The sequence below is a fragment of the Nyctibius grandis genome, chromosome 5, assembly GCF_013368605.1.
Source record: "Nyctibius grandis isolate bNycGra1 chromosome 5, bNycGra1.pri, whole genome shotgun sequence".
NCBI classification, from domain to species: domain Eukaryota; kingdom Metazoa; phylum Chordata; class Aves; order Nyctibiiformes; family Nyctibiidae; genus Nyctibius; species Nyctibius grandis.
Genome location: NC_090662.1, coordinates 77,197,101 through 77,224,837, shown reverse-complemented (window position 1 = coordinate 77,224,837; position 27,737 = coordinate 77,197,101). Strand labels below are relative to the sequence as shown.

Genomic DNA, 27,737 nt, shown 5'->3' with positions numbered 1-27,737 from the left:
GTAATTGCTGTGGAAACATCCCACCCACTCACTGTCCCCAGAGGACATTCTGGATTCAAAGGCTGGCAACCCATACTGAATAACATCTCTGAATATCTTGTTTTGCATGAAGAATAGCCACCTGGCATCCCTGGAGGTACTGACAATAGGATAATTCAGCAGAAGAGAAAGAGATAGATGTGGGTGGTGTTCATGTAATTTCTCTGAAGAGTATCTACCTTAGATATGTCAGGTTCCATGTTTTGGAATAGTAGTAGGAAACTGGGAGCTGAAATTCCTTGCTGGACCTCAGAAGGCCCCAAAGTTCAATGTTGAAAATTTGGACTTGGAAGTTTGAGTTCAGTGAGCTCACTAGTCTCCACTAGTATCACTTCCAGAACTTTGTAAACCAGATTTCAGGGTTCAGTTGACCAACCACACACAGGCCATGTCTGGCAGGATTAGCACAGTGTTAGTTTTCACCTTCTTTAAAATACAGAACAAATAGTTCATTTATTGAGCAAACAAGCAAACTGTTTTCTTTTGGCTGTTTCTCCTGCTGCCTGATGAAGCTCATCTGTGGTCAAATAAATATTAGACATAAATCCCAATAGAAGAAACACATCTTTTCTTAATAATCCTGCACATTTAGTCAAATTATTTAAAAGGTTCCAGATGCTTAATCTGTTGCTAATTTGTTCATTCTTATTTAGTCTTAAATGAAATTGCTTTATTTTTGAAAGAATGATTCCATCTTATTATTCACATGAATATATAGTTTTAGTTCTGTTATAATCCTATAGGTTCAGTTGGCATTGCTACAAACATCATAAAAATGGCATTGATGCATCTTAAGAAATAGGTGATGCAATTATAATACCTCCATCTATTTGCAGTTGGTAAATTTTTCACAGTGCTAATCCCATGAGCTATATAAAGTGGTAGTAGCATAATTTCAGAAAAAAAGGAAAGCAAAAGTCCATGCAATATGTGTCTCTTCAGGATCTCAGGGAACATTAATTGCAGTAGTAGATTCAGCTTTAGTTATCAGTTTTATCTGAAGAAAGGATACTGCGTTATCTTGCATAAAAGGACCATAGAACAAGCTCCAAAAGTTAGAAAGAATACATTTCCAACCTGAAACCATAGCCCACTAATTAAACTCACTGACTTGCATATGTGTGTGTGTGTGTACGTGTGTATTTAGTTTGTGGGGCTTGATGGGAAGGCTTTGTGCTTATAAACCCTCCAGGTGAGCATCATCTCCTTCAGCATCTTTGTCCTGTGGTTCCTGAGGAGTCATGGACTGGTGAAAAAATAAAGGGTGAAGGGAAAATTAATCTCTCTCAGAAGGAGAAGAAGGATGTGAATCTTACTTGGCAAACACAGCTCCTAAAGCAGGAGCTGATATCTGAGACATCAGACATTTCCTTTATTCCCTCAGGCAATGTCAGATAACAAAGTTTTGTGAGCTTGCTGGTTTGGAAGGACTGTAGCTTGTTGCGCTGATATTACTAGGTCTGAACCTCTGGGTAGTCATCGTTGTGCTTAGGACATGGAGCTCTGAGGCCCCTGAGCAATCGTTTCGTTAAAGTGGTGTCTAGGTTGCAAGACTTTGTAGACTTAGCACTTCTGGTTTTTGGCCTCATATCAAGTGACAGGATGCCTTAAATCATTGATTCAGATTTTTGGCTTATTGGAAGGCATATTTGCTTGCCTGTGAGGTCTACAGGTCAGCTTGCCTTGCTTTGTCCGTTGGTGTCAAGGACACAAGTTATATGTCTGTTGACTCAGGAAGTCACACTTCCCAATTGGAGGTCAAGGGACAGGCCACTGTTGAGTTTTCTACTTATAGCATGTGAATGTAGAAGATTTCACTGAGAATGTGTGGGTTAGCAGTTCTGTTGGGTTGCCCTGCTATGGACAAGTGAAACTAGCTTTGTGAGGTGCTGGCTCAGCTTGTTTCTCTAGCTCCTTGGCTTTGTGCCAAGGTGCTGGCTGCTGTGAAGTCATTGGTCTAGTATATCAAAATTTCCTGGTTGTATTCTGGGTATAGATTTCTGTGAGGTAATCATCATATAATAAATACCCTCTTTCATTTAATAAGGAGCATGTCTTCAGTGGCCAATGTTGCCCTGAAAAGGTGCTAAGATTATTGTATTTGCTCACGTGAATTACTGTGTGGATACATGATGAGAGAATCACTTATTTATGCGTGATAGTACCTCCTACTACATCCTATCAGTAACCACTGGTAATTACTTCAATTTTTAATTTCTCTTACTGGTAATCTGAGGAAAATACAGCATTTGATAATTTTCAGAAGAACAAGAAAAGGAAATAGAAAAAGTTCTCAGTAGTTTAAATGAGTTTAAAACCACAAAGGTCATAGGCATCACAGCAAAAAAAAAAGCAGGAATTAATCTTAGAAAGGAACACATGAAGACATCTAGTTCCCTCACTGTGCTCCAAAGCAGGACCAGCTACACCCAGTGTCATGTTTGCTAGATGTTTCTATAACCTCTTCTTAAAAATCTTCAGTATTGAAGATGCCACAGTCTCCTTAGGGAACTTGTCCCAGGTCTTACCTATGGCTGTTTGAAGGATTGAAGGATTTACTGTTCCAAGGATTTTTTTCATGTCCAATCTAAGTCTTCCTGGTAGTAATTTAAGTCCCTACTTACTTTTTACCCATATCAGCAACACTCTGTTCATCTATTTCCTTTACATAAATTTCTTTTAAAATACTTTTTTGGTTGAATTTTGATATAATCTGATTTCCTCTATTACCCAAGTTATAGAATTTCACTAAATTAATCCTGCAAAAAATCCGTAACAACTGGTCAAACTAAAACAAATAGAAAATTATAGAAAAGCATATGGCCTTGATTTAAAAACTGCAAATAATGGAGAATTCCTCAGTATTTCTAGATTCCAAAGATCTTTTTTCTTCCCTACCTTGTCTCTGCAGGTGTACCAGTGAACAATACATGTTCTATCAAGGGTGAAAAACAAACATGGCTTTTGCCTTTTGAAAGAGGCCAGGCACGTAGAATGAAACATGAGTGTGCGGTCTCTACACAAGTTCTCTCTCTGCCCCTGTACTGCCTTTCCTTCCATTAACTCATGATTGAATGGGAAGTTCAAAGACTGACTATACTACACAATGAGACAATATGGGGACACTGTTTATTTTGGTACTATTTTGTCTCATTGGCGAACATAACTTTTTTGTGTATGTAATGATAACATGAAGCTCTGACATTTCAGCAGGTGCCTGTCACAGGTCTGGTTGCCCAAATCACAGGACACTTAGCTGAAATTTTGTCCAAAGATAAACCAGCAATGTAGGTGGCCTATGCCATATCTGTCACCTTCATTTCAGCCACATACCATATGCTAGTCAGGGGAATGGGATATGTAATAGATGCCTTTAAATCAGATATGTGTCAACAGAGGATTCCCAACAAATCCCTGCAATTTTCCCTTGGACAGAATCTACCTTGAAAGTCTTCCAGCAGTCCAGTGCAAAGTAGTTGCAGCAAATGAGAGGATCAGTCTGCATATTTCTGTGAACTTTGAGGAAATACTACATTGAAAACTTCACACTGAAAGCTGTTTTCCAGAAGAAACTCTTTTTCTTAGCTTTTGTTGAAATTTGGTTATCACATGGGGTTTAAATGCAAGATTCCGTATCACTGTAGATGCTTTGTGGTCTTCAGGATGTAGTTGGGACAGTGTCAGAATAGGAAGGGATGTAGATAAGATGTAGATAAGGATGAAGATAAGTTCTTCTATGCTCTGCAGTAGGAGCTCTGAGTCTTCTGCATAGGCCAGTGCAGTGGGTGGTGGGATGCAAAAGACATTTCAGTAGTCTAAAACCACAGACAGCACATGGCAATAAAATTCTGTGTGAGAGGTCTGAAAGGACCTCTGCCTCTCTTGTAGCCTTGCCTCTGTTTGGAAGGTGTCTATTTGTCCTAAGTATTTCTGTCCCTGTTCCCACAGTTTAGCTATATGGCCTAGTTTATGGATAATCTTAGTAACAGGATCTTGTCCACTTTCTGTGACAACACCAGAAGCTCAGGAAATCTTCAGCTTGGTATGGTGACTTTGAGCAAGTCTCTGAAGGGAAATGGAGCATCCCAAATCACCCTATTAGACTCATGAACTCTTTCCAGAGGTCATCTTGGTGGCCTCATATCCAGTCAGCTTAGGGATCCTTTCTCTAGTTCTAGAAATAGCAAAGGTAGGGTCATCTTAGGTCTGTCCTCACCCAATGGTATTTATGTACCCATAGCATTCTTGCTCTCTCCCATGTATGAACAACTGCCATAAACGCAACCTGGTCCCTTGTTATATGTGAGTGCCAGATTTTTTTTTAAACCCAATTCATTAAAGGGCTGTTTTTTCACATGCCACTCAGTTCACTCTGTGGAATTCAAGTATGTTGAATTTACTCCCACTCAGATTGTGCATGCTTTAAGACATTCATTTTTTCACTACCTGTGAGGATGACCCAAGTATAAATTATACCATTTCTATTCTCTCCAGATTCATTTTCAGGCAGTAACTCATTGTCTTCCAAGAATTTAATACAACTTTTTTCTTTGCTGAACATTATTGCTGTTTCTAATTATTTTCCTAGTTGTATCAGCCTTAATTTGTCCTGCTTGAATCTCATTCTATTTCATGCTTGTATTTCCGACTTCTCAACAACCCAGTATTAAATGTCTATTCTCTTCACTATTCAGAACATCTCCTAATTTAGTATCATCTGCAAATTCAATTGACATGACTTTCAGAGTCATTACTATGTTAAATATAGGACAAACAGTATACCAATCTCTGACTAGATACTACATCACAGTTTCATGCATAGGTTGCCAGTACTTCCAACTCTTCCATTTTTCTGGTATGAGACTACAGAAATTTATTTTGTTGATATACCTACTTGATTTTTGTTAACAGTAAAAAAGAATCAGACAAGCATTTTCGAGAGAATGAAATGTGAAACGTTGTTTCCCACTTTTTCCAATTTTGCGAAGTTGTTTTATATTAAATCAGACTGGGGCATTTCAAGGCAACTTTCAGTAGATCTACGTTTTACTGCCAACTTCTAATACAACCATTTCTCAGAGAAAACAAAAAGGTGAATGATCTAGGATGATGATGGGAAGGAGCTCCCTAGAGATTTTTGTGTGTTTTCTATACAGTTTTAGCACATATGTACAACTTGAATAACTATTACCTAATTCAGCCTAGTGTATGGGTAGCTATTATTTCCCTGTTTGGAAATCAGAAAGGACTTGGAATTAGAGTGCTAGGATATTTTGCTCTCCATCTTATGGTTAGATCTGGGAGATTTTCTATCAACTTTGTGTGAAGTTGTTGGTGGCTTAGTGGAAAGCAGTTAAGATGGGCTTGTCAGTCAGCTTTGGTCTGATATCTCTACCTCCTTGTCTTGAAAAAAAACCCCAAAATCAAGTGACCAGGCATTGTGATTTGGTGGTTTGAAACTCCAGCTTTGGGAGCACTGGGAAGTATTGTACTTCATGAGATGTGACTGTTAATTTTATAATGTCAAAAATGTATATAATTTACAAAAATAAATTTATCATTGAATCTACATTTTGGAAAAATGAATATTGATGCAAACACTGATGGTTCTAATTCCCTGAAATCACAGCTCTCAAACGTCTAAAGATAATGCTAATAGTACTGTGTGTCTCATTACTCTTCCAACTTCATTAATCTCTGATTTCTGTCTTTGCCTTCCAGTGTTTCATTCACATCTCTTTTTTACTATTCTGTACTCTTCCACTCTTGTATCGTTTTTTTGGGGGGAGGCTCTGTATGTGTCTGTGTGTGTGTGAAGATACGGGGGAGTTAGTTATGGATATCTACTCAGTATAGATTTTCTTCATAATCAGCCAAAAGAAATATTCTTCCTAGACAGAGCATCAGACCAAGAGCCAGGTTGGACTCTCTGACTCTTCCCTCTGGAAGTGCCTCTTTCTGCTCTGACTGCAGAGGAAGCTGGTAACAATGATTCCTGCTATACTGAAGGGAGGTTTTTTGAGTACCTGCTCCCCTCATAGTGCTTCTGTGTAACACATCCAGTGTCTCTGTTTCCCACCTCCCAGTCCTTGTTTATTTTGTGGGCTCACGGTATGGTGTTGCGTATCTAATATTGGTTAAAGCGATAATGCAGAAATGGTACACCGATAAATTTCACTGCCTGACTGTAAACAGTCAGGTAGAATGGCTCAGCAGGCAAAAACACACCATCTGGACCCTTGTACCTCTGAAATGTGTCCTTTTTGGAGCAGATATGGAGAGCACTTAAGGCTGCTTTGCTCTTGTACCCCTCCGCATCTTTCCAGTCTTCCATTTGTTGACTGTTTACCCTGAACTCTTCTCTGCACGTCATCTATATATTATTGGCAAAAGTTTGCCTTTGTAGAGTGTGTTCTGCAAGCGAGTGTCAATTTTTATAGCATATTCAAATGTTAGAATACAAACGTAATTAACATTTTACAGCTGGTAATAAATGCTCTAGAGTCAGGGAAAGAATCTAACATAGCCACATCCCCTTTTAATTCTTTCCGTGCTTCTCAAACATTTCATTACCAACTTAAAAATGTTACTAAAATTTACACCACTTCACTCTCCTCTGCTGTTGGTCAGATCATTCACAGTTTGCGTAAGCTAAATTTGAAATTGTAACCAAAGGAAACTGATAAAGTGTTGCATGCCTTTTTCTCCCACTTTGTGTGGAAATAAGCGACTTCACATGGTGTAAGACAATGGAGAATCTGGTTTTAAGTGTGCAGTGCCAAAGCCTTGGGGTGAGATTCTGCTTCATTGAAGTCACTGGGAATTTTATGATTGATTTCACAGGAGCAAGAATTTCAGCCTAGATTCTTCAAGCTAGGACACTGGCCGAGACTTGGGCCAGGCAAGCTTCAAGGAAACATAGAAACGACAGCTTTCCTCAGAGTCTAGCACTAAATGTATCTCATCGAGAACTGAAATATGCTCAGTTAAATTTTTTAATTGTGTTGCTTTCGTATTAACAGAACTAATACATGCAGTTTAGAAAAATAACAAGACTATTAAATGTTGCTAAGGGACTCCCACATAAAGAATTGTAATTTGAGCTTTGCAAATTGCAAAATTGCCAACTGGCTTAGTTCCACTGGGCCAAAGTTGCTTATATTTAAATTGTATAAGGGTGACTGAAGGAATGATTTTATAGATAAATTTCAGGTAAACTGTTATCTATCTGAGGCAAGTAGACCTGAAGTTACAAAAGATAACATAATTTTAGACCTTTTTATATTCTAGGGAGAGATCCTGCATGTAGTTGGGTGTCTGATTGTGTAACTGACACCTTTTCAATGGACATACACAGAGAAGATAGTAATATACTTAAAATAATTTACAGAGAGAAACTCTTAAAATCACTGCCAGTATTAAAAAGGTACTGGATTATGGGAACTAGTAAAAAGTCATTTTTTTTCTGAAAAGTTATACTGGATAAATTGTTTTAAAATGTGCTGTGTTTATTATTCCGTTAACGTCTCCATCAGATGTTCACAGTTTACACAGGAAAGTGTGAAAACAGATTGACCATTAGAGTAATGACGCTCTGGATTTCAGGGTACAAAGTGGTTGAAAATCCAGTACAACAGATCCTGTACAAACAGGACAACGTAAGGTAGTGAGTATTTTTTGTAATTGATTTTTTTCTAAAGCCACTCTTTGAAAGTCCCTTTGTTTAACAGGCGCGATAGGTCCATGTCTAGTCAATGTCAAAGTGTATTAAATTGATCTAACCACGTAAATTAAAGTAGACACATGTCTGGCTCAGAATCTGTCTTCCTCATGCATGACTATATTTATGTAAGCATATTTTAAAGCCATTTGTAGCATTTCATTACCTTTGATAAATTTCAGGAGTTACACAGGAAAAAGAATACTGAGGAGGTGATAGGATATCCCTTCGTGCCATGAACTTAATTTGTGGCATTCCACAACCATCTTCTCTACTATGACAGACCTGTGTACCACTGTCAGCCAGTTGCTTTGGAAATCCCACCAGATGTCTAAGTGTATTTGTACATCTAGCCCTTCGCCTTCTCAGGATCAGACTGATTATAATTTATTAATCATCTACAAAGAGCATTGATAAACAATGAATATTTATGACTACAGATGTAACCGTATTGTTTGTGTAAATTATAGTGGTTTTTTGGTAATGTTCTGAATAGCTTCAAGTTTACATAAATAATTCATACTTGTAAAGCCATATGTTAAACTGTCATTGCAAAAAAAGAAGTGCTGCCAGTTTTCACTTGAACCATATGTAAATATCAAGAAGTTGATTTTAAACAGTGATATAAAGATTAAGCACCTTAATGCCATTTACACAATAATGATTGCAATATGCTACAATGCACTAGATGCATTAAGAGGAGTATCAAAGGCAAAATAACTTTTAAATAAAACACAGAAAGGAACCATTTTTATTTCTGAATAAATTACAGTGTATTAAATTAACCAAGTCTAGCTTTACAAATTTAAATTACAGTGATAGCAGACATCCAGCCTTTTGTCATTATTTCTAAGTAAATGAAGCAGCTTGAAATACTTCCCTGAAACTACTGGAAGGAGAACTGATTTTTTTATCTTTGAAATGAAGGTAGAACTTTCAGTAGCATTGTCATATGCGTATGTGATTTTGAGATCTTCTGACCCTACCTGTCTACATACCCTGGAGCTAATAGTTGATATAGTCTAGGTACATACTGTTGCTGCAGAGGGAAAATCAGTAAGAAATCTAGTTGGCATGTTGCAGCTTATCCTTATTCCAGCAATACTGGCATGGCTGGGCAAATGGCCACATTTACCATGCCTTGGAGAACTTTGATAATAGATTTCATCTATGAAATGTAGCTCATATCTCAGTTCTAATTTAATAATCAGAGCTAGTTTTTGTCAAGGTATTCATTGCATGCATGTGAGATACATATACATACATGCACACCCATATTTAATTGGTTGTATATATATATATATATATATAACTGATATATATATACTCATACATACACATATATATATATACTTTGAGAAAGTTCAGAATCTAGTGTTAAGACTGAATATGACTAGAAAGTACTTGGATTAGCAGATCCTTTCCTCCATTCTGCCAGTGCCTCTGTTGACAGAGAAGACGCTGGTGTCGTCTTTTCCACCAGGCTTCCGTGTTCTCTATGGCTGGAAGTATGACCCTCACCTAACACAGTAACCATCACATCATATGTCTGGTCCTGCGGAAGGGATGTGCATGTGTGTATCTTGAGGCACAGGGACTTTGCTACTCACACATACTTTCATAAACCTTGTTATGTGAAAGGCCAAGTGAGTGGCCCATGTCAGGACTGTAGCCTGTGAGAGATTTGATTCCAATCACATTGCAGGGGAAGAAACACAGCTGTGGGCTTGACTGATTGTTCCCATTCTGACTGAGTGGTCTAAGCTAGCAGAAAAGCCAAGAGGTGGCTTGATCACAATCTGTAAGAACCTAGAGCCAAAACAAAAAATCTGCCAGTAGATGCTCTTAACTGACAAAGTTGCAGCTAAATGCCAAGACTGGAAGATGCAGATAGGCAAATTCAGCCTGGAAATAAGCCACACATGTTCAACAGCTGGGATAATTAGCAATTGGAATGACCTAATAAGGCTTGTGACTGACTGTTCATCACAGAAATGCTCAAGCTGTGATTAGAGGTTTCTCTAAAAAGAATGTTAGTTAAAACACATTTATTAGCCTTATAGAAAAAATCACCTCAAGGAAGTTCTGCGGTTACAAAGGAAACCAAGACTGGATGGTTCACAATAACCTTTCTTAGCCTTAAATTCCATTAATTTCCATGATTCTAGTACTGAGCCTTGCACACACTTCTCATAGCTCTCTATTTAGCATTGCTTCCAAAAATGATTTAGAGTGTGTCCATTAAGCTCCACTGAAAGCTATCGGAGTGTCTGTGCTATTCTGCAAGTTTTTAATTAAAGGTTTTGCAGTCCTTCAGCTGGCTCCAAATGAGTCTTGGCAGTTTGTTTTTCCATGTGCAAGCCTGAAACAGAACATCACTCACAAAACAGTGCCATCTTTACTATTAAAATGCCCTTACTGCTTTATAAGTAAGAAGAATAGAAAATGTTCTTTCTTTTAATGAGTCTTAAACCAAAAGCTCTTTCAGCTTCTGTGGGAGTGTGAAGGTAGAACTCCTAGGGACAGATTCAGACTGGGATAGACACAGGCATTGGCAGATGCCCAGGGTGGCAGCAGTTTTGTCTTTCCTCTCAGAAGTTCGAGGGCCAGTGGTCCCTAATACAGTCTGGAACAGTCCCACGAACTTGTCCAAAGAGTTTCTTAGCTGTAATTACCACTGTGGGCCACTACAAGATCCCAGAAATGCTGAAGTGCCTTGATTGTGCCTCCTTTTGTGTTGCCACCCTGGAATCGTCTGTCTTCCAAAACTGCCTGTGCTGCAGGCTCTTTCTGGCTCTTAACTTCTTTAAGCCTCCACATAGCTCTGAAGTATCTTTTTCTCCTTGACTTTGTTTTATTTCATGCCCAAAGTAAAATTATAGGGACCCTTTCAGAAGAATCTCATTTCATTCCTTATCTTGAGCCTGCAATACGTGTTCAATATTTTGGGTGTTACACAAATGCAGAAGAGCTGCATTTGATACCACAATTCTTATTTCCAGATGCTCGTTTGGACAGCACAGTTTTTATGCAAAGTAAAGCTTTTATTTCTACTAAGAAAAGTGCAGTTATAAAAATGACATTTACTTGTTTGATGCTTCCTGGGCATACTTAGAGATTTTGTCATCGGAAATATAATTTTGCAGCTTTATGCTGCTGCTAGCTGTGCAAGACCTTAGGAAGCCGAGAGAGGGGTCCTGGATTCTGTTCTTCCCTGAGCATCTTTTACTAAGTTCCAGTTAATTATTGCAGCTCAGTGCAAGTCCAGTAAAGTCATTGGGGTTGCCAAGGTGCAACCGCACTGAAGAGCCTGAATTTCAGAACTGGAGTTACAAAGCAGGATGCAGAAGAGAGAAAGCACGTTGCTTTACTCCCCAAGTGCAGGTTGAGCTGGCATGGCTGATGGTTAGAAACACCTGCTTTGAGGAGGTGTTTTCCTGTGGGAAAATATAAATAAGTAACTGAAATACTTGTGATCTGAGCAAACTGGCTGTGGTTTAATTCACAGAGAAACATAGAACTGTTTTCATAAAGCTGCTTGGTGCTGTCCAAGTGCAGTATATTTCCAGGTTTCCACAGCTCAGAGGCCCACCTGAGGATGCAGAGCTGCACATGTTGGATCTTTGCCGTGTTAGGTAACTCATAAGGAAATAAACCATCCAGCAAAACCTAGATGGTGCTTAATTTTTTTTTCTTTTCTGTTTTTTTTTTTTTTTTAACTTTATTTTTTATTTGCTAATAGGAAAGAATTGTATTCCTGCGAGGAACATATACAAAACCACATTAAACATTAAAACAGGAATGCATCACTACACCCAGAACAACAACTATTTTTCCCTCCAATACAATTGCAAATACATCACTGTATTTAAAGAAACTGAAAGAAAGATTTTAAGATATATATTTTAGTTTGTCTTGTTCACCACAAAAATTTAATTTCTATCGGGAGTTTTTCTGTCTGCATATAAATATTTCCCTGCAATACAGTTTCTCTTGGGGAATATTCCACAGTGTAACATATCTGCAATTGAGATTGTTCTTCAGATAATCACTTTCATCTTGTTGCATCAATAAAAGCATCCACCTCTTGGACTGGTCCAGATAGATCCCTGCCTGCTTGGCTGAGTTTTCATCAACCTTCAGGAAAGCTTTCCTACTCATATCTAAAATTTAGGCAATGTTCTGTAACACATGTTATTGCTTAGAATGGGGTATATGCTATATCCTATGAGAAATCTATGAATGAATTCCACTAACTTAGAATAAACCGCATTTGCTTCAGTGTGCAAATGTAGTATTTTGATCGCAGACAAGGTGTTCTTGATACCTCACAGTACAGTGTTTCAGCGGCTAGATGGCACTATTGCCAGAGAGTAGAATCAGGTGTGACAGAAAATAGCAAGTGAATTTACAGATTTTGTTTTCTTAGCAAGAGCCTGTTACGACCTGGTCGCAACTCATAAATCCCTTGGAGTAAATTAAGGTGAAACGACACCAAATAACTGATATGAAATTAAGAACAATTTATTAATACAGGGAAAGTTGCATGGTTGTAAGTGTCTGGGGTTTCTAAAGGCATTAAGGCATACAAACTCTGTCCGTCACAGAGCCCTAACAGAAAGTAGCTTTCAGCTGCCTGCTAGATTGGTTTAAATTTCAGAATTTGGTTTGTGCCATATATGCTAAGTAAATCAGTAATATTCGTAACCAGCTTTTTCTCTCTTCTCGTAATGGCATAGCAACTCAGGCATGTTGTTCAGATCTTTCTTTAGCTAAGTGCTACAGGGAATGCAAACTCATGGCAAAGTCACCTAAGGTTAAAGGAAGCACATGCATGAAAGAGAAAGGTGACTAGATGGCATGCTGATCTTCTCTTCCTTCGTTTATCCACTTGTCCTGTCCTATGCACACCCTCTCCTCTCCTCCTTGTCCTAATTTGCCCCTTTGTGCCATTCACTGCAAGAAGACACTGGGAAAGAACTGCTAGAGTGTCACTCAGCTGAGCTCTGTTCAACCTGCATTGCCTTGTTCAGTGTTCAAAAGCAAATGGGATTTTCTTTATGCTGTTGCACCGACACCAAAAATGTACTGGGTGCCTGTGCCCAGGCATTGGCAGTGGTGGCTGCAGGGGTGGCTTCTGTGAGGAGAGGCTGGGGCTGCTGCAATGGATGCACCGCAGGGCACAGCTGAGCACCTCAGCAAGATGGTGGCACCTCTGAGAAAGCTTGTGTAAGAAAGGGTAAAATGCTGCCTGGCAGTGAGGTGAGGGAGGAAAGTGTGAGAAACAGTCCTGCAAGCACCAAGGTGAGAGCAGGAGGAGGGGAGAAGGTGCTCAAGGTACCTGAGCAGAGATTCCTCTGCAGGCCCTGGAGAGACCACAGTGGAGCAGGTATTTCCCTGCAGCCCACGGAGAGGGTCACCATGGAGCATATAGATACCCATACTGCAACCTGTGGAGGACTCCATGCCAGAGTGGATGGGTATTTCCTGAAGGAACTGCAGCCCCTGGAGAGCCCATAGTGGAGCAGGTTTATCCTGAAGGATTGCAGCCCATGGAAGGACCCATGCTGGAGCAGGGAAATAGTGTGAGGAGGAAGGCATGGTAGAGAGGAGCTGTTACGGACTGACCCCATAACCCAACCCACCATTTCCCATCCTCCTGCACCACATCAGGAGGGAAGTGGAGAAGTCAGGAATGAAGGCCTGAACTTGGCCCTGGGAAGAAGTTGGGAGGGAGGTAAAGTAGAAGGAGTTTTTAGTTTTGTTTTTATTTCTCACCATCCAAATCTATTTTAAATCATGGTAAATTAAATCAATTTTCCCCAAGTCAAGTCTGTTTTGCCCGTGATAGCAATAGGTAGGTTATCTTCCTGTCTTCACCTCAGCCCACAAGCTTTTTCATTTTAATTTCTGCCCCCATCCTGTTGAGGAGGGAGAGTGAGAGAGCGGGTGGGTGGGCATCTGGCAGCCAGCCAAGGTCAACCTGCAATGAGAGAAAGGACTGTTTTTCTCCTATTCAGCAAGGTAATTTTTTTTTTGAGGCAGTCCATATTTCATTTAGTTATTCCCAGTAATAAATTTAAATTTTAAGAATCAGTTATGCTGCTAAATCTTTATTCCATGAACTTATTTTATTGAACTCATCAGACACAAAGTGCTTTTGAAAAGTAATAATTTATGTAAAACAATTGTTCAGGTGCTAAACCTAGGGCTTCCAAAATGACTGGTGATATTAGATGCCTCTTTGTTCTTAATGCACCTGCTGAGATTAAAGAGGGCAAACACTCTAATAAATGCAGTCCTTAAACTGTCCTGAAGTTGGGACCCTTAAATGGATTAATCCTAATGCCTCTTAATGCCTAAAAATGTAGGCTTAGGCACACCTTAACTTCTGATATTCATCTCTAAAAGTACATGTCAATCATTGCTCAATTTTCCTAGTTTTTCTTCTTCTTTCCTCTAACTATCCAGTTCTGGTTTTTTTTAAAGAGAGGTAAGGCAAACAGGCCAAATAGCTATTTCTTTTTCATAATGGACAACTGTTTCTTAAGGTATTCCTTGATTTCTCAGTCTTGTAAGTTGCTGAGGTGTTATCCAGAGTCTTCCAGCAATTGATATTTTTCTTGACTTGGAAAGCCAGTGGAACATGTCAGAATCCTGGCTGATGTTTCAAAATACAGTAAATGTCTTACATCACAAGAAATATTGAACAAAAAAAAACCAAATATGAAAGACCTTAGTCAATTGGTTTTGGCTCAGGATTTGGGGAGCATGACTCATGATATGTGGAAGTTTGATCTTGATATGACGATTTCTTATTTCCAAAATACTTACTACTAGAGAGATTTTTGAAGTAATTTTCTTGGTCGTGTTGGCCTCTTACCGACCCTTTTGTATAAATCACAATTTTCTCTTTCCACCTCAATATGGTTATAAAAAATTTTCTTCTTCCCTTTAACTGCTTTGGCTGGCATTAACTCATTATGCTGTTTTGCTTCTTTAGTGTTTTTCCCCTAGTGAAATTGTTAGACATGGTGTGCTTCAGGCCTTCTTGGAGTATAATTACTTAGACCTTCTTTATGTCCTGTATAATTGCTGAGTGGTAAAAGCCAAAATGAAATGAAATGCATCTGTGCTTTCACAGAAATGTTTTTTAAAGTAGCCTTCCAGCTAAATGAAGGACTCCATTTATGTACTGTATAGAGTATTTATGTACTGTGTACATTGGGCCAAATTATTTGTGCTTCTGCTTGGGTTTGTTATGACCCAATCCTGCCAGCATACTCCCAAAGGAGACATGCTTAACTTGTCTGTTTGAACAGCTGAGCTGAGAAGAGGAGATGCTGAGTAATACTACTTCCTATAGTGTTTGAGGCACCACCACAATGGCAATGGATGTGTAGACAAGATCATGTTTTCAGTCTAATTCCACATCCCAGTTAACTCCATGAGAAAATTCACGGCTGCATTTCTGCACTTGGAGTATATACTGTATTCCTAGTGCTACTTTGGGAAAGGCTTTTAAAAAGGCATAACACTCCCAGATTTTTATTTTTATCTGAGGACAATTGTGCTTTATGAATGGTTTATTTGAAACCTTTGACCTGAATTCTAATCTGATTTAAACTCAGAATAACTCTGGGTTAACTCCAATGTAAGTGAAGTACTAGTCCATGGGATAGCAGCGGTGGTTCACAGAAATGCAAACAGCAGCTGGCTCTGTGTCCTTAGTTAATTTGATTATATAGTTTTAGTTTAACTTAAACAAAGTAATGACCTTATTATTATTTTAAGAAACCTATTTTGAGAGGTGGGAATCATATTTCTTATATAAATCCACTTTCAAATATCTTCTTTAGATGTACACATTGCTAGAGATGGAGTTAGGTTTGTGTGGGGAGAGTAAAAGCATACTGGATTTCACTGATCACAGTTGCTTTAAATTATGCAATGAAGAGAGAGATGCTGTTTGCACATGAAGAAAACAAGACTGGCAGCAGAGATCACAGACCTTGCCTTTGTAGTTTCTCTCCTCTATAGACCAAGTACCAGGAGAAGGATTGGGGTGTCTTTGCAAGAATAATCTTACTGGCCACATATGGCCAAGGTAACCATTAGACAAAAAATCTGGGTTCAATGGCAATAAGCATTCTTTTCACAATTTCTGTCTCAAGCACTATTCTTCCAAAGTTTTATAAGAAGCAATTAAAAATAAATGGTTGAATCTTACTTTGCCTAGAAGTAAACTAAGGTGAATTTTAGGGCTTTCTCCTGATATTATAAAATTTAGTAAGAGCTGGATACATTTTTTTCAAATATTAAAATCATAGTTACATACAATATATTCTGATTTTGCAGACATTTTCTATTTAGTCTTATTTACCCTCTTACCCTTTTTTTCTCTCAAATTGAAGTCTGCTTTAAAACATCAGTGTTCTAAATCTTATAGTTATCTTCAAAATTACAACAGCAGTAGGGAAATTGAGAAAGTTTTTCAATAACAGATCTTGCTAACTCTAATATTTGTTATTGCACAGTCTTATAATGTCTGTTATTTTATCTTTTTGTTTTGTCACAGGATGAAAAGGAGAAACTGACATGGAGTGACCGTATTCCTGGATATGCAGCAAACTTTGGATTGATTTTATTTATGGTAATATAATCTCCATTTCTCCATATTTATTAGGTGTGAGAAACTTTGCAATGAGCATCTTGAGTGCAATCCAGAATTATTGTTCTCAAAGATGCTAAAAGTCTGAAGAAAGCTAGGGTTATAACCTACAGTTCATGAGAAATACGTGTCCTATTAGGAAGACTCGTAGAGCTCAATGCCTACCTCCAGCTTTACTGTCTTTTTCCAAAGGCTGCTTATGAGAGGGCTGTTGGCTGGATGACTTGCTGTAATGACAGCAGCTCATTACTAGATGCTGTCTTTCCCACAGGGTTTCTACTCCATTCTCCATTATCTGATGAAAGAAAGCCCACTGTGTATTTGCTTGTGTGCACAGTATTGCATATGCTCTGTCAGAATGACATTCAAAAGTGTTGAGCCTACTGAATAGATGACATACAGGTGAAATGAATCTGTTGCTGAGAAGTAGGTGTCCAACACACATTCAGGGATGGACTATACTGTAGTCGAGGAAGACCATGGTGTACAATCCTCACTTGAAAACAAGAATAAGGTGTGCAGGTCAGCCAACTGTAAAGTATGAACACCACAGTCCTAGTGAAATTTCTGATATGCCATAAACACATCATCAAGCTGCTAGACTTTGTAAACAGCAATAGGAAAGCCTGGCTAATAAACCTTAAATTACATTGTCAAGGATCCCATTATCCCTCTGGTTAGAGAAATTATTGAATAAAAACATGTATTCACATCTAGACACAGTATAAAATGGCAAAGAAATATGCTGGTTTACACCACAGGAGCATCTGGCATGGGAAATTTACTTAGGGACTAAATTATTTTAAAATACCTGAGTGTATTTCTAATATACTGAAATTTGCATATAGTGCAACAGATGACCTGTGAAGATTGAATTTCTTTTTCTGACAATCAAAAACATTTTATATTCACATAGAAGTCAAATTAGTGTCTGCATTTTTATAAATATATGTGTATATATTTATGAAGATATATGTATTGTATATTAAGTATATTTTCTGCATGTTAGGTGTGTCATTTATATATATGTGTATGTACTTAGAACATTTAGAGTGAGTTTGTTGTCCTGAGGCCATACGCTTGCCATAGCAAGCATTTGCTTTTTAGACAGAACCTCTAACTGGCATCAGTTGGGACTTTGCTTAAAGCAGAGTATACTGAGTATGACTAAGCATATAGACCTGATTTAGCTTTTACAAGTCTTTCTTTTGCAGACAAGGTGCTTACACATGCTTTTAACTTTAGCCACATGTTTAAATCTCCCGTAAGCATGAGCTTAAAGTGCTTTCCTGAGTCCTATGTATTACACTCACTGCTTATTGTAACATCTCAGAGAGATTTATAAAGGTAAAATGTAGAGCTCCGATTCTTGAAATTCTGTTAGTGACTAGTGGTACTAGGTTGGCCTTCACCATTTGGCGAAGTGGCCACAATGATTTTTTTAGAATATTTTAAGCATTAATAAAATATAAGCACCTACAGGAGAGAACATACAAACCATGCATGAAATTCAAGTCAGCTCTTGATGAGGGAGAGCCAGCTCTTCTTTCCCATGTGGAGATTACAATCTACTCTTTACTGTGTGTAATGTTTTTTTTTTTTTCTGCTAGATTAGTTAAACAGGAATTGGAAACACCAGACTGAAGTTTGCTGTCAGCCTGTGCAATAGAATTGCACTGAGGAAACTAAACTGGTCTCATCTATATCCATTATTACTATTCACACAGACTAATTTTTAGCTGCAAGCACTACATACATAATAGGTGATAAAATCTTGAATTTACTTGTGCGTGTGCACATATACAGCACACAGACATACAGATATGCACACACATGTGCTGCAGTTTCTAGTGCTGCAGAAGTGATTGCTGAATTCTAATACTATCTTTTCCAGGCCCAAAGGGTCTGGCGGCACAAACTCATAGGTATTTTCAATGAAGATGTATACGTTGCTATAGAATGATGTTGCTGTGTTCTGTCACTCCTTCCTCCAGCTTTACATGCCATACTTTCCCTGATGAGTCTTGAAGCTGCTAGTGGATTTCTTATTGTAAAACCTTTTCTCTTCTTTTTTCATTTGGGTACTTCTTTTGTGTACTTCACTTTTCAAGAACAGTGTTGTATTTTTTTCTTTTTGGCTTTTCTTCTGTTTTTATCAAGCTATGTATGCTATTTGTTTCCCTAAGAGTGGGAGTTGAAAAAAATGTTGGATTTGGTTCTCCTGCCCAATTGGTCTTGGTGTTTTACACCACCAAATAATTCCAGGAATTATTTTACACATTTACAGATGCTTTAAAATCTGGTCACAACTCTTTTGTTGTACACAAAGCCTCACTCGACTGCAGAGGAGGCAGAAGATCCGACCTTGATTTAAGCAATGTCTTTTGCAGGGATTTTAGAAGAGAAGTTCACAAGACTTATTTTTGCCCAGTAAGACCAGTGACAGCAGGAGGTCTAGGTTCAGCTGGGCATATACAAGTTTGGCTTGTCTGTGATTAGTAATAACATATGTCACAGTTTAGAAACTCCACATTTACAAGGTACATGTTGTGGCAAAGATTTCAGAGTATGTGATGAAAACATTGGTAGCTGCTGGAAGAGAGCAGGATGGCATGGAGCAATGCCATCACTGGAGCCTTTCTTTGGGTTCATTGCATTTGGCTCAGTCAGAGGAAGGGAGAAAACCAATTAGTGTCATGGCAAAAGAGTTCATCCTGTTCCTTCTTTTGGACCCTATTGCCCTATTCTTACTCACATGGCATAATACTTGATTCTAGAATAGCCCCACTGGGGAGCCAAAGAACTGTTTGGACATTAAATTGTTATCCTACTTGGACGAAGGTATCAGTCTAGCCCACGGGGTTTTATAGCTTCCTTCTCAGATGTAGTATGCTTTCCTGTTTGTCTTCATTCATACCAGGCTCAGTAGGTGACTTTTTCTGCAGCCAGTTTTCACATCTGTTTCTAAGCAATTCAGTCCTTGAAAGACTAGTTTAGATATTTAGTGAAGAAACTGTCTGCCATAGCAGGGGATAGAACTGGCCAGATGAAAAGTTGACAATGACAAAAAAACCCAAAGTAAGCATCTGAATGAAAAGTGACCATCTGATCTGGAATTTGGGCAAAAATGCATTGTAAGGAACGGGAGAAATGCTGTGAAGATACAGGGACCATTCCCTCTTGGTGACCATCTGGGGAGTCAGAACTATGCTCCCAGTTACTGTGCAGTCCTACAAGCCCTCCTCAATTTTCTCTTATTCCTGGATGCACAGTTAATGAACACTCCTAAAGGAGTGTTTTTCCATCTGTGTCTAAGCAGATGTTGAAAAACAGCTGGGCAACCGAGGAATTTCTGAAGCCCTAGTGGTTTTGCAAAACCAGTATCTTTGTTCTTTAAACAAATAAAAGACATTTTTTCGTGTAGCTTTGATTATCTTGCTGTGGCACTGCATGAATTGAAAAGCCTGCAGTAGTGCAAGCCTCTGATAGTATTTCATCCTCCAGTAATCTTCCTCATTGCTATGGATCCCTTTAATTCTTTGGGCAGGTTTAAGAGTTTGCTATTCAACTTCCATGACCTGAAATTTCCTCTTTCTCTGTTTAGCGATGACTGTCCTAGATGACTCTTCTTCCATTTCTAAATGGAAGCTTGTGATGGAGACAGGTGTCTTTGGAGGCCCAGAGAGCTCATAATCTCCAGAATGATACATACAAGTTTAATTTGCTGGTTTTCTTTGTCTACCATCGTAGCAAAAATTTCAAAGAAATACACAGGGGAAAGAAAGAGAAAAAGAGTACTTGGAAGGTGATTAAGAGGAAGGAATCTGTGACCCAAACTAAGAAAAAGAAAAGAGCTTAAGGTGTCTATAGAGGTGGAATGTGAATTAGATTACTGCCAGGTGGTGCTTTTTTTTTTTCTCTCCTTATTGAGGATATTACTCTCTACTGTAGTGATTACTTCTGCAATAGGCAAGTTAGGTAAAAGTTCTGATCTTTGTATTCCTGCACCACTTCTGTCACAGCACAAGCTGAGCAGATAGTTCAACATGAATCAGATTTTTGTCTGCATGTTGGTAGGTAAGTCAAAAGAAAAAAGATAAACATAGGCAGAAAAATTACAACTGTTTTCTCAACACAATGAAACTTCAAAAAGAAAGGAAATAATACTTTATGCCATTTGAAATGTTTTCATTCAAAGTGTTTTATGTTTAGACTTTTTTCTTTAGTCCAGTATCTGAATCAAAAATATTAGCATGAAGCAAAAACTCATCATTCTCCTACATTTCATTTAATTAATGAAACATTTCTTTAAAAAGTCAAAATCAGATGTTTTACTAGATCTAACATTTTGTTACTATTTTCTCAGAAAATGAATTTTTGAATTTCATCTGATAACTCCAGGAGTTTCTCCAAATCGTTATTTTTTAGTGTGTTTACTAGTTCTCCGTTAAAACTCAATGTGCCCAGTTTTCATCTTCAACCTTTAACATAGCTCTGATTCTTGTTCTGTTTCTTTTCTAATAATACTTTTTCAGAAGAAAACCTACCTCTATATACAGGAATTCAACAAACTATTTTTGGGTCATTAAAATTAACTGTTAAATTTCCTTAAACCTGTGCTGTGAATCTGGGCCCCTAGGCCCATTGAAATAATTGCAATAGTCTAATCTTTCCAATTCAGGTAGTCTCTTTCATCTGAGGATCTCAAGATGTTTTACCTAAAATAATGAATGTACATTGGAATTCTTGCCAAAGGCAAAAATGAAAGAGAAAAATGTACCTTCTCCCCCTTTCCTAACAAGGCTATGAAAATTTGCTGGTTTTTTATTGTTAGTTTGTTGATTTTTTTTCATTGTGGGGTGGGGTTTTTTTTGAAACCAGAATACCATAGCCCTGTGAAATTCATGTTCTTGTGGGAACCTGATCTTAAGTAGCAGGGCTGACTTTCCTCATCTCTTGGTCAAAGCCAGCCCATGAAGGATGCCAGAATACCAACTGATTTCTGGGACAGAAATGTAAAGTGAAGCCCTAGTAACCCTGTTTAGTTCAGTCTTAAAAGAATAATAACAAGGGAAACTCTTTTATTTTTGATTTGTGGCAAGAGTTGAGCAAACACGACTGGAGAGTAAGATGCCACTTCTACTGTGCAGAAGTGAAGCTGTTTCAGCCAGTAAAGCCTATTTACTTGACTGAACATACATGTAGGCCCTTCAGTCCAAGCCATCTGAACCTATTGCCAGATAAAAGACTTTGCTTAATACCTGCATTTGAACTCGAACTACCTGAGTTTCATCATTACTGCATGAATAATGTGTGGAGCTTTAATCAGAAAGAACATGCACATCTTCAGGAATTGCTGTGCCAGTTCCAAGTTTGCATCCATTTTCTTCATTATGTCCCTGTTAGAGAGTTTTGAATTCTCACATTTTAATTTGATTATCTCTGTATTATTGCTGCTCTAAGAAATAATCACACAATGCCAATTCATGGAACAAACCCAACGTATCAGTCACAGCTTCTGTTTAAATGCTAGCATCATACTTGAACTAATCTATCGGTACATTTCTTTGCAGATTATGCTGACGTTTTCAGCAGTGTTTGGTGTGATTGTGTACCGAATCACAACAGCAGCAGCTTTGTCGTTCAGCACAAATGAGACAACCAAGTCAAATGTTCGAGTGACTGTGACCGCAACTGCTGTCATCATTAACCTCGTTGTGATACTTATACTTGATGAAATTTATGGAGCTGTTGCCAAATGGCTGACAGAAATTGGTAAAACTATCATCTCACCACATTCCTCATTAGTACTTTATATGTATTGACATGAGAGTATGCAAGGAGGTTCTAGTAGGAATACTTCCCACTGAAGAGTGCCAGTGAAAATATTCAGGACTATGGGGTAAGATGCTCAGACATGCCTCTGTGAACTAGGGGTCTAAGCTGCAACATGCAGTGTGCCACTAATAGGACTAATCAGCCTGGCCATAATGTCATGTTAACGCAGCTGTGCTATTTCCAGGATCTCAGCTGGTGTTTCTGCATTGCACTGGCTCTATGCCAAGATCCACTTATCTAGAGCTGGTTGAGAATTTTTGACCTAGTATGTATTTTGATATATATCTTTACCTCTAGGAGCTTGGTTTACTGAAAGTCATTGGATTGTTTCAAAAATGTTGCTGGCTCTTGCAAAGCTACACTGGCAAATGCTTACCATGTTATTTTGCTGATGTGATTTTTACTAGGTCCTTACTGCTCAAAGGATTCTTTTTTTGCCATTATAGGGGCATGTCTGGGCTGGACTTTTTTATAATAATATCTGTTTTAGTTAGGGGTTGGGTTTTTATTTTTTTTTAATGTCATCGTATTGTTACAAGCCTGGCAACGTATTTAAGTCTTTTAAAGGTGATTCAGTCCTTTGACTACTTATAGGGGTTTAGGCTGGGGTTTTGTTTTGTTATATAAATTAGATCAAAGATGTTTGCTGATAGAGCCCTAACATGAGATTCTTATAGCTGTCATTAAGTATTGTTTCCCACATTTTTATACATCATTTCTAATTCTAGATGCTTCAAAGTCTAGGAACATAAAGTCAATTGTTCAAAACACTTAAAATCAATCAGCAACCACAGGTGCCTTTGACTGTAGCAAGTATTCTACCTGTCAATTTTGGGCATCTGAACTTAGGCATCCAAATTAGAAACTTTTTGATAATTGCAGTCTGATTCAATCAATCAAAATTGCAGGTTCCCTCCCTGTAACACATACAGTGATGTGAAGATGGCTGGAACTAGCAGACTTCAGATTAAAACCTTAGGCACTCTTTAGACTTGTGCTTCTTATTCTCACTTTCTCAAGACAATTTCAAAGTCACAAGTGAAAACATCTATTTTAGTCTTATTTTCTGAAGAACACCATAAACTGAAGTGTCATAGTTGTCATAACAGTGGTCACAGAATCACAGAATGTTAGGGATTGGAAGGGACCTCGAAAGATCATCTAGTCCAATCCCCCTGCCGGAGCAGGATTACCTAGATCATATCACACAGGATCCAATGCTGAATTTTTGAAATATGGTCCTGTGGTTTTACCAGTAATGATAGCCTAATAGTTTAGATTAAATTTGTAAAGTATTTGAAAGAAATGAAGACAAAGCAATTCATTTTCACAAAATGTCACACTATGAGATTAATTTGTTTGTTTCTGTTTGGAATCAGCTTTGGGCAGAATGTAGCAGGGTTAAGGAAGCTCAGGCTTACTATCCAGGCGAAAGTTGTACCTAGATTTTCAGCTTTCATATAACTGACAAGCTGCTAACTGTGTGTGACCTGATCAATTCTGTCCACTGCACCTGTCCAAGTAAGAAAGGGCACAACTGTTAAGGCATGACACTGCTGTGGGGAAAAAGTAGGAAGAGATGAAGGTGAGGCTTCTCCTCTCGGGCAGGTTCTAGGCAAAAGTTGGGAAGTGCAAGCCACTGCCATTGCCTCTCTGGGAGAAGCACAGAAGGAAAATCTCTCCCTTTGAAACCTGCATCAGTGTGAACTGTGAAAGAAACAAGAATTTCTTACTTGCCAATTATTCTCCCCCGGTCACTTTGCATTTAATTCTAACCCCGCTGTCTTCATTTAGGCAGCATTCCTAATTAAGCATCAGATGTTTGTTTAAAAAGGATCCAGTCTGAGTAATCTCTAGTGCTACAAATTACATGAGTTAGAAAGTTAATTCAGGCAGCTTTCTCCAATGCTAGGCTCAGATGCCCACTGTAATCAAAATGTTAAAAAAAAATTACAATTCATTCATGCTGATAAATGCTCCTCACCTTGTGAACTTTCATTTTGATGAGCAGAGAAAAACATACTAAATTCTTTTTTCACACTGCAGTTAATCAACAAGCTGAGGAACACACTTCTTGGGCTGGAGGAACATCTCTTGACAACATAGGTTTCTATTCTAACCCCAAGCACACTTGAATCTTTGTTCAACAGAAAAATTGCATCTGTAAGCACAAGAATAGTACCACTAACAGCAATTGCATTTACCACAAGATCGAAGTAATGGATCTGCCTCAATACCTGCTGAATCAGTGCTTGGGGGGGGAAAAAGGTAGTAGTTTTGTTGTAATCAGTACAGAGAGCTTGTACAGGATGCACTAGGACTCCATGCACCTCTTGTGGACCCAGCAAAGCGGGGCATTGGTGCCCCCTTATCACAGATCAGACCAGCAAAAGTGCAGATTATATCCTGGTATTCTCAGGTTGAACAGGTCATCTTCAGTAATCAGATGGTGTCAGACTTGATTTACAGCTCATTTGCTCACTTGTAACTTCACTCAGGTCAAGGGAGAACCAGTCAAACAGGGACAAAATCAAAACTACTTGTATTTGTGCCTTACAGAGGCAGTAACTCCTTCTGTGAGCTAAGGCCCATGCCACAGATAGCTCAGCTCATTCTCTACCTGTAAAGTTTCAGCTGCCCAATTTTGGTGTAATGTGCTGCACAATGAACCATATATTATACATGTATCATTTTGGGGGGGGAAGTTTTCTCTCTTACTGGTGCATCTGGCTGGATGCATTTCTTGTGTAGCAGACTCCACTAGCTAGAGGACAAATTCTATGCATGCCTCTATTGGTGTGCTATAGTATATCTGAGTGTGGGGAGGGAGTGAAGTGCTGAGTGAGTCTCTGGAACCATATATGGTGTGCAAATTTTCATCCAGAGGCTGAGCTCATCTTTGTGGGAGTTCTCCATAAGGCAAAGGCAAGGATTTTTCTCCCTCAAATTGAAAGCTGCACTGCTGTTACTCGATATTCATGTTGCCCTGAGCTGTTGTCCTGAGGATCTATCCAGCATATGGGGTCATTTACAAATTGTAGAATCTTTTGAAGGTTTAATTAAGCTTTTTCTATTCATATGGGTGAATGATGGCTAAGGGCTCATCAGATTGCATGTTGACCTTTTATGAAAATATGGTTGAAAGTATCACAAATAAAGCTGGGCAGTGGGGACCCATTAGAGTTTTGCTTTTCCTTTAGTGCTAAAATAAACACCATGCTTCTTTTTTTTAAGAAAAAAACTCCAAAGGAACCAAAACATACAAATTGTGCCCCAAAACAAAACTGTACAAGTACAGCAGAATTTTTAATGAAGTCCTTAAAGCCAGAGCTCTGGATCTACTTTATTATTTCACACGTCCGTTGTGCTACAGAAATTCAGTCAAGAACATACCACTAAACTTATTTGCTCTCACATTAGTTAACAGTTCAGGATGAGTATGACAATACAAGAGTTTAACCTATATAAAATCTTTAAAAGTGTATCCTACTGTCAATTTGAAACGTCTCTGTCTTATACCTATGTTTCTGTTGCTAGAAAACTTCCATGGAAATTGAAAATAAATCTGGGACAGAGTAACAAATACTGAAAATGTTTAAGACACATTTTTACTAGTTATCTAAAGAAGTCTAGAAGTGTAGAATACATATAGTGAATGGAGAAGCAGCAGAAAGATGTGCATTTATTTTGTATAGCAATTAGCAGTTCACTTAATGCCTTATTCAGAAGGGTATTTAGTCTTGTGTTTGTCTTGTGTTTAGTGATTGATAAGCACATTAACGATCTCACTGTAGAAAAAAAGGCTTGTGCACACAAAGTTAAGAAGGCTTTTAAGGTGTTTTTTTCTGGATGAAAGTCTTGTACTTTGCTTTCATCATTCATAAATTGAGAATATTAATGCTTTGTTATTTCAATTGTGTAACAGATACATATGTTAATATGCATATGCTTATTTACATTAAAGCCATTTATACTGCTTTAGCTTTATGCAATTGGGTATCAAGAGCCAATTATTTTTTTTTCAAACTCTAGATAGCTAGTAGGAGAACCATGTAAATATATAATAATTATTTCTATTATTATTACTAATAATATATACATTATATTAATAAAATATATTTAATGATATTATATAGTTAATAACATGATAGATGTCAGAGTAAGTGACAGAGGAGGTCTGTGCTAAGATTTCACAGATGTGACCTGAAGCAGAGGAAGGTGATGTGGTCTGCCCAGGTCTTTCAGCAAGACAATGAAAAGGACTGGAAAAGAAGTGACGTATTGTCAGGCCCAGAGCAGATGTCAGGATCTATTAGGATTTTGTCACCAGGGTATTAGATAGACAGCCATGAGTAACTTGGGATAAGCTGTCAGAAGCCTCTCAGAGAATCAAGTTCATTATGTTGTCATTATTAATGTTTCTATCAAAGAATATTCAATTTCCATCTGGAAATTTGGAAAGACTCTCTGGAAATCAGGAGTCAGTGACAGAGCTAGTGTGCACTGGTACAAATTAAAATTACAAAAGAAAAAACAGTATGAGTTTGAAGTTTGCAGTTTGGTGTTGTATTTGCGGATATCAGGGATGTTTACATATTTCCTAATTTATTTCTCTGGTTTGATTTCCCCCCCCTCCACCAGAGGTACCAAAAACAGAGAAAACCTTTGAGGAGAGACTGATTTTGAAGGCATTCCTGCTGAAGTTTGTGAATTCTTATGCACCAATTTTTTATGTTGCCTTTTTTAAAGGAAGGTAAGATAAATGTCCTTTACATATAGATATTTATGTATATAGATATTTATGTGTATATATATATGTGTCTATATTACTGGATTGGTGTTTAAAGATGGGCACAACAGGCTACCTAAGAAAGTCTGGGACTGTTCACCTTCACCAGCCATAAAAAGATATCATAAACAGGATTGTCTAAAGCTTGCTTTTGAATGGCAAGGCATGATGTTGAGTAATGTCCTGTCTCTCTTCTAACTAGAGCATTGTTCTGAAATGCAAGTATTTTAGTTTTCTTCCTAAAACAAGAATAATCCACACCTCAGAAAATAATTCCTTTTAGTTAAAAAGTGTTGCATTTATGAGTGAATGGTATTGCTTCCAGATCTTCACTTTCCACATTTTAGCAAATTTTTCTTGAAGCATCATTTAGCAAAGAAAGATTTTCATGTTTCATTTAAAATTATGGAACTACTTTCTCTGTTACTTTCTCAACATTTTGCACTATTCGCCTGTATCAAGTTAAATTAAGAAATAATTATGGTGAACTGGAAGTTGCATGTTTTAGCAAATGAACTGAATGACCAAAAAGCTAATTCAGCTGTCCTGCTAAATAAGTGTGACTTCCTATGGGTTCAGGATCATTGTCTTTTGGGACCCAGTTATCCACAGTATAACACATGTTTTTGAATGGGAAGCTTAAAATGATTGTTTGTTAAAACTTTGGCAAAAATGTTTAA

The 27,737-nt window shown here is 38.0% G+C and overlaps 1 protein-coding gene across 2 annotated transcripts in view; it reads left to right on the top strand.

Moving 5' to 3' along the window:
• ANO2 (anoctamin 2) overlaps window positions 1-27,737 on the top strand; it is a 190,218-nt gene that overhangs the window by 127,176 nt on the left and 35,305 nt on the right. For both annotated transcript variants that reach the window (XM_068400623.1, XM_068400622.1), the window contains 3 exons: window positions 16,338-16,412; window positions 22,004-22,205; window positions 26,910-27,021. In XM_068400623.1, coding sequence (XP_068256724.1) covers window positions 16,338-16,412; window positions 22,004-22,205; window positions 26,910-27,021 — 389 coding nt within the window. The remainder of the gene's footprint in view (window positions 1-16,337; window positions 16,413-22,003; window positions 22,206-26,909; window positions 27,022-27,737) is intronic.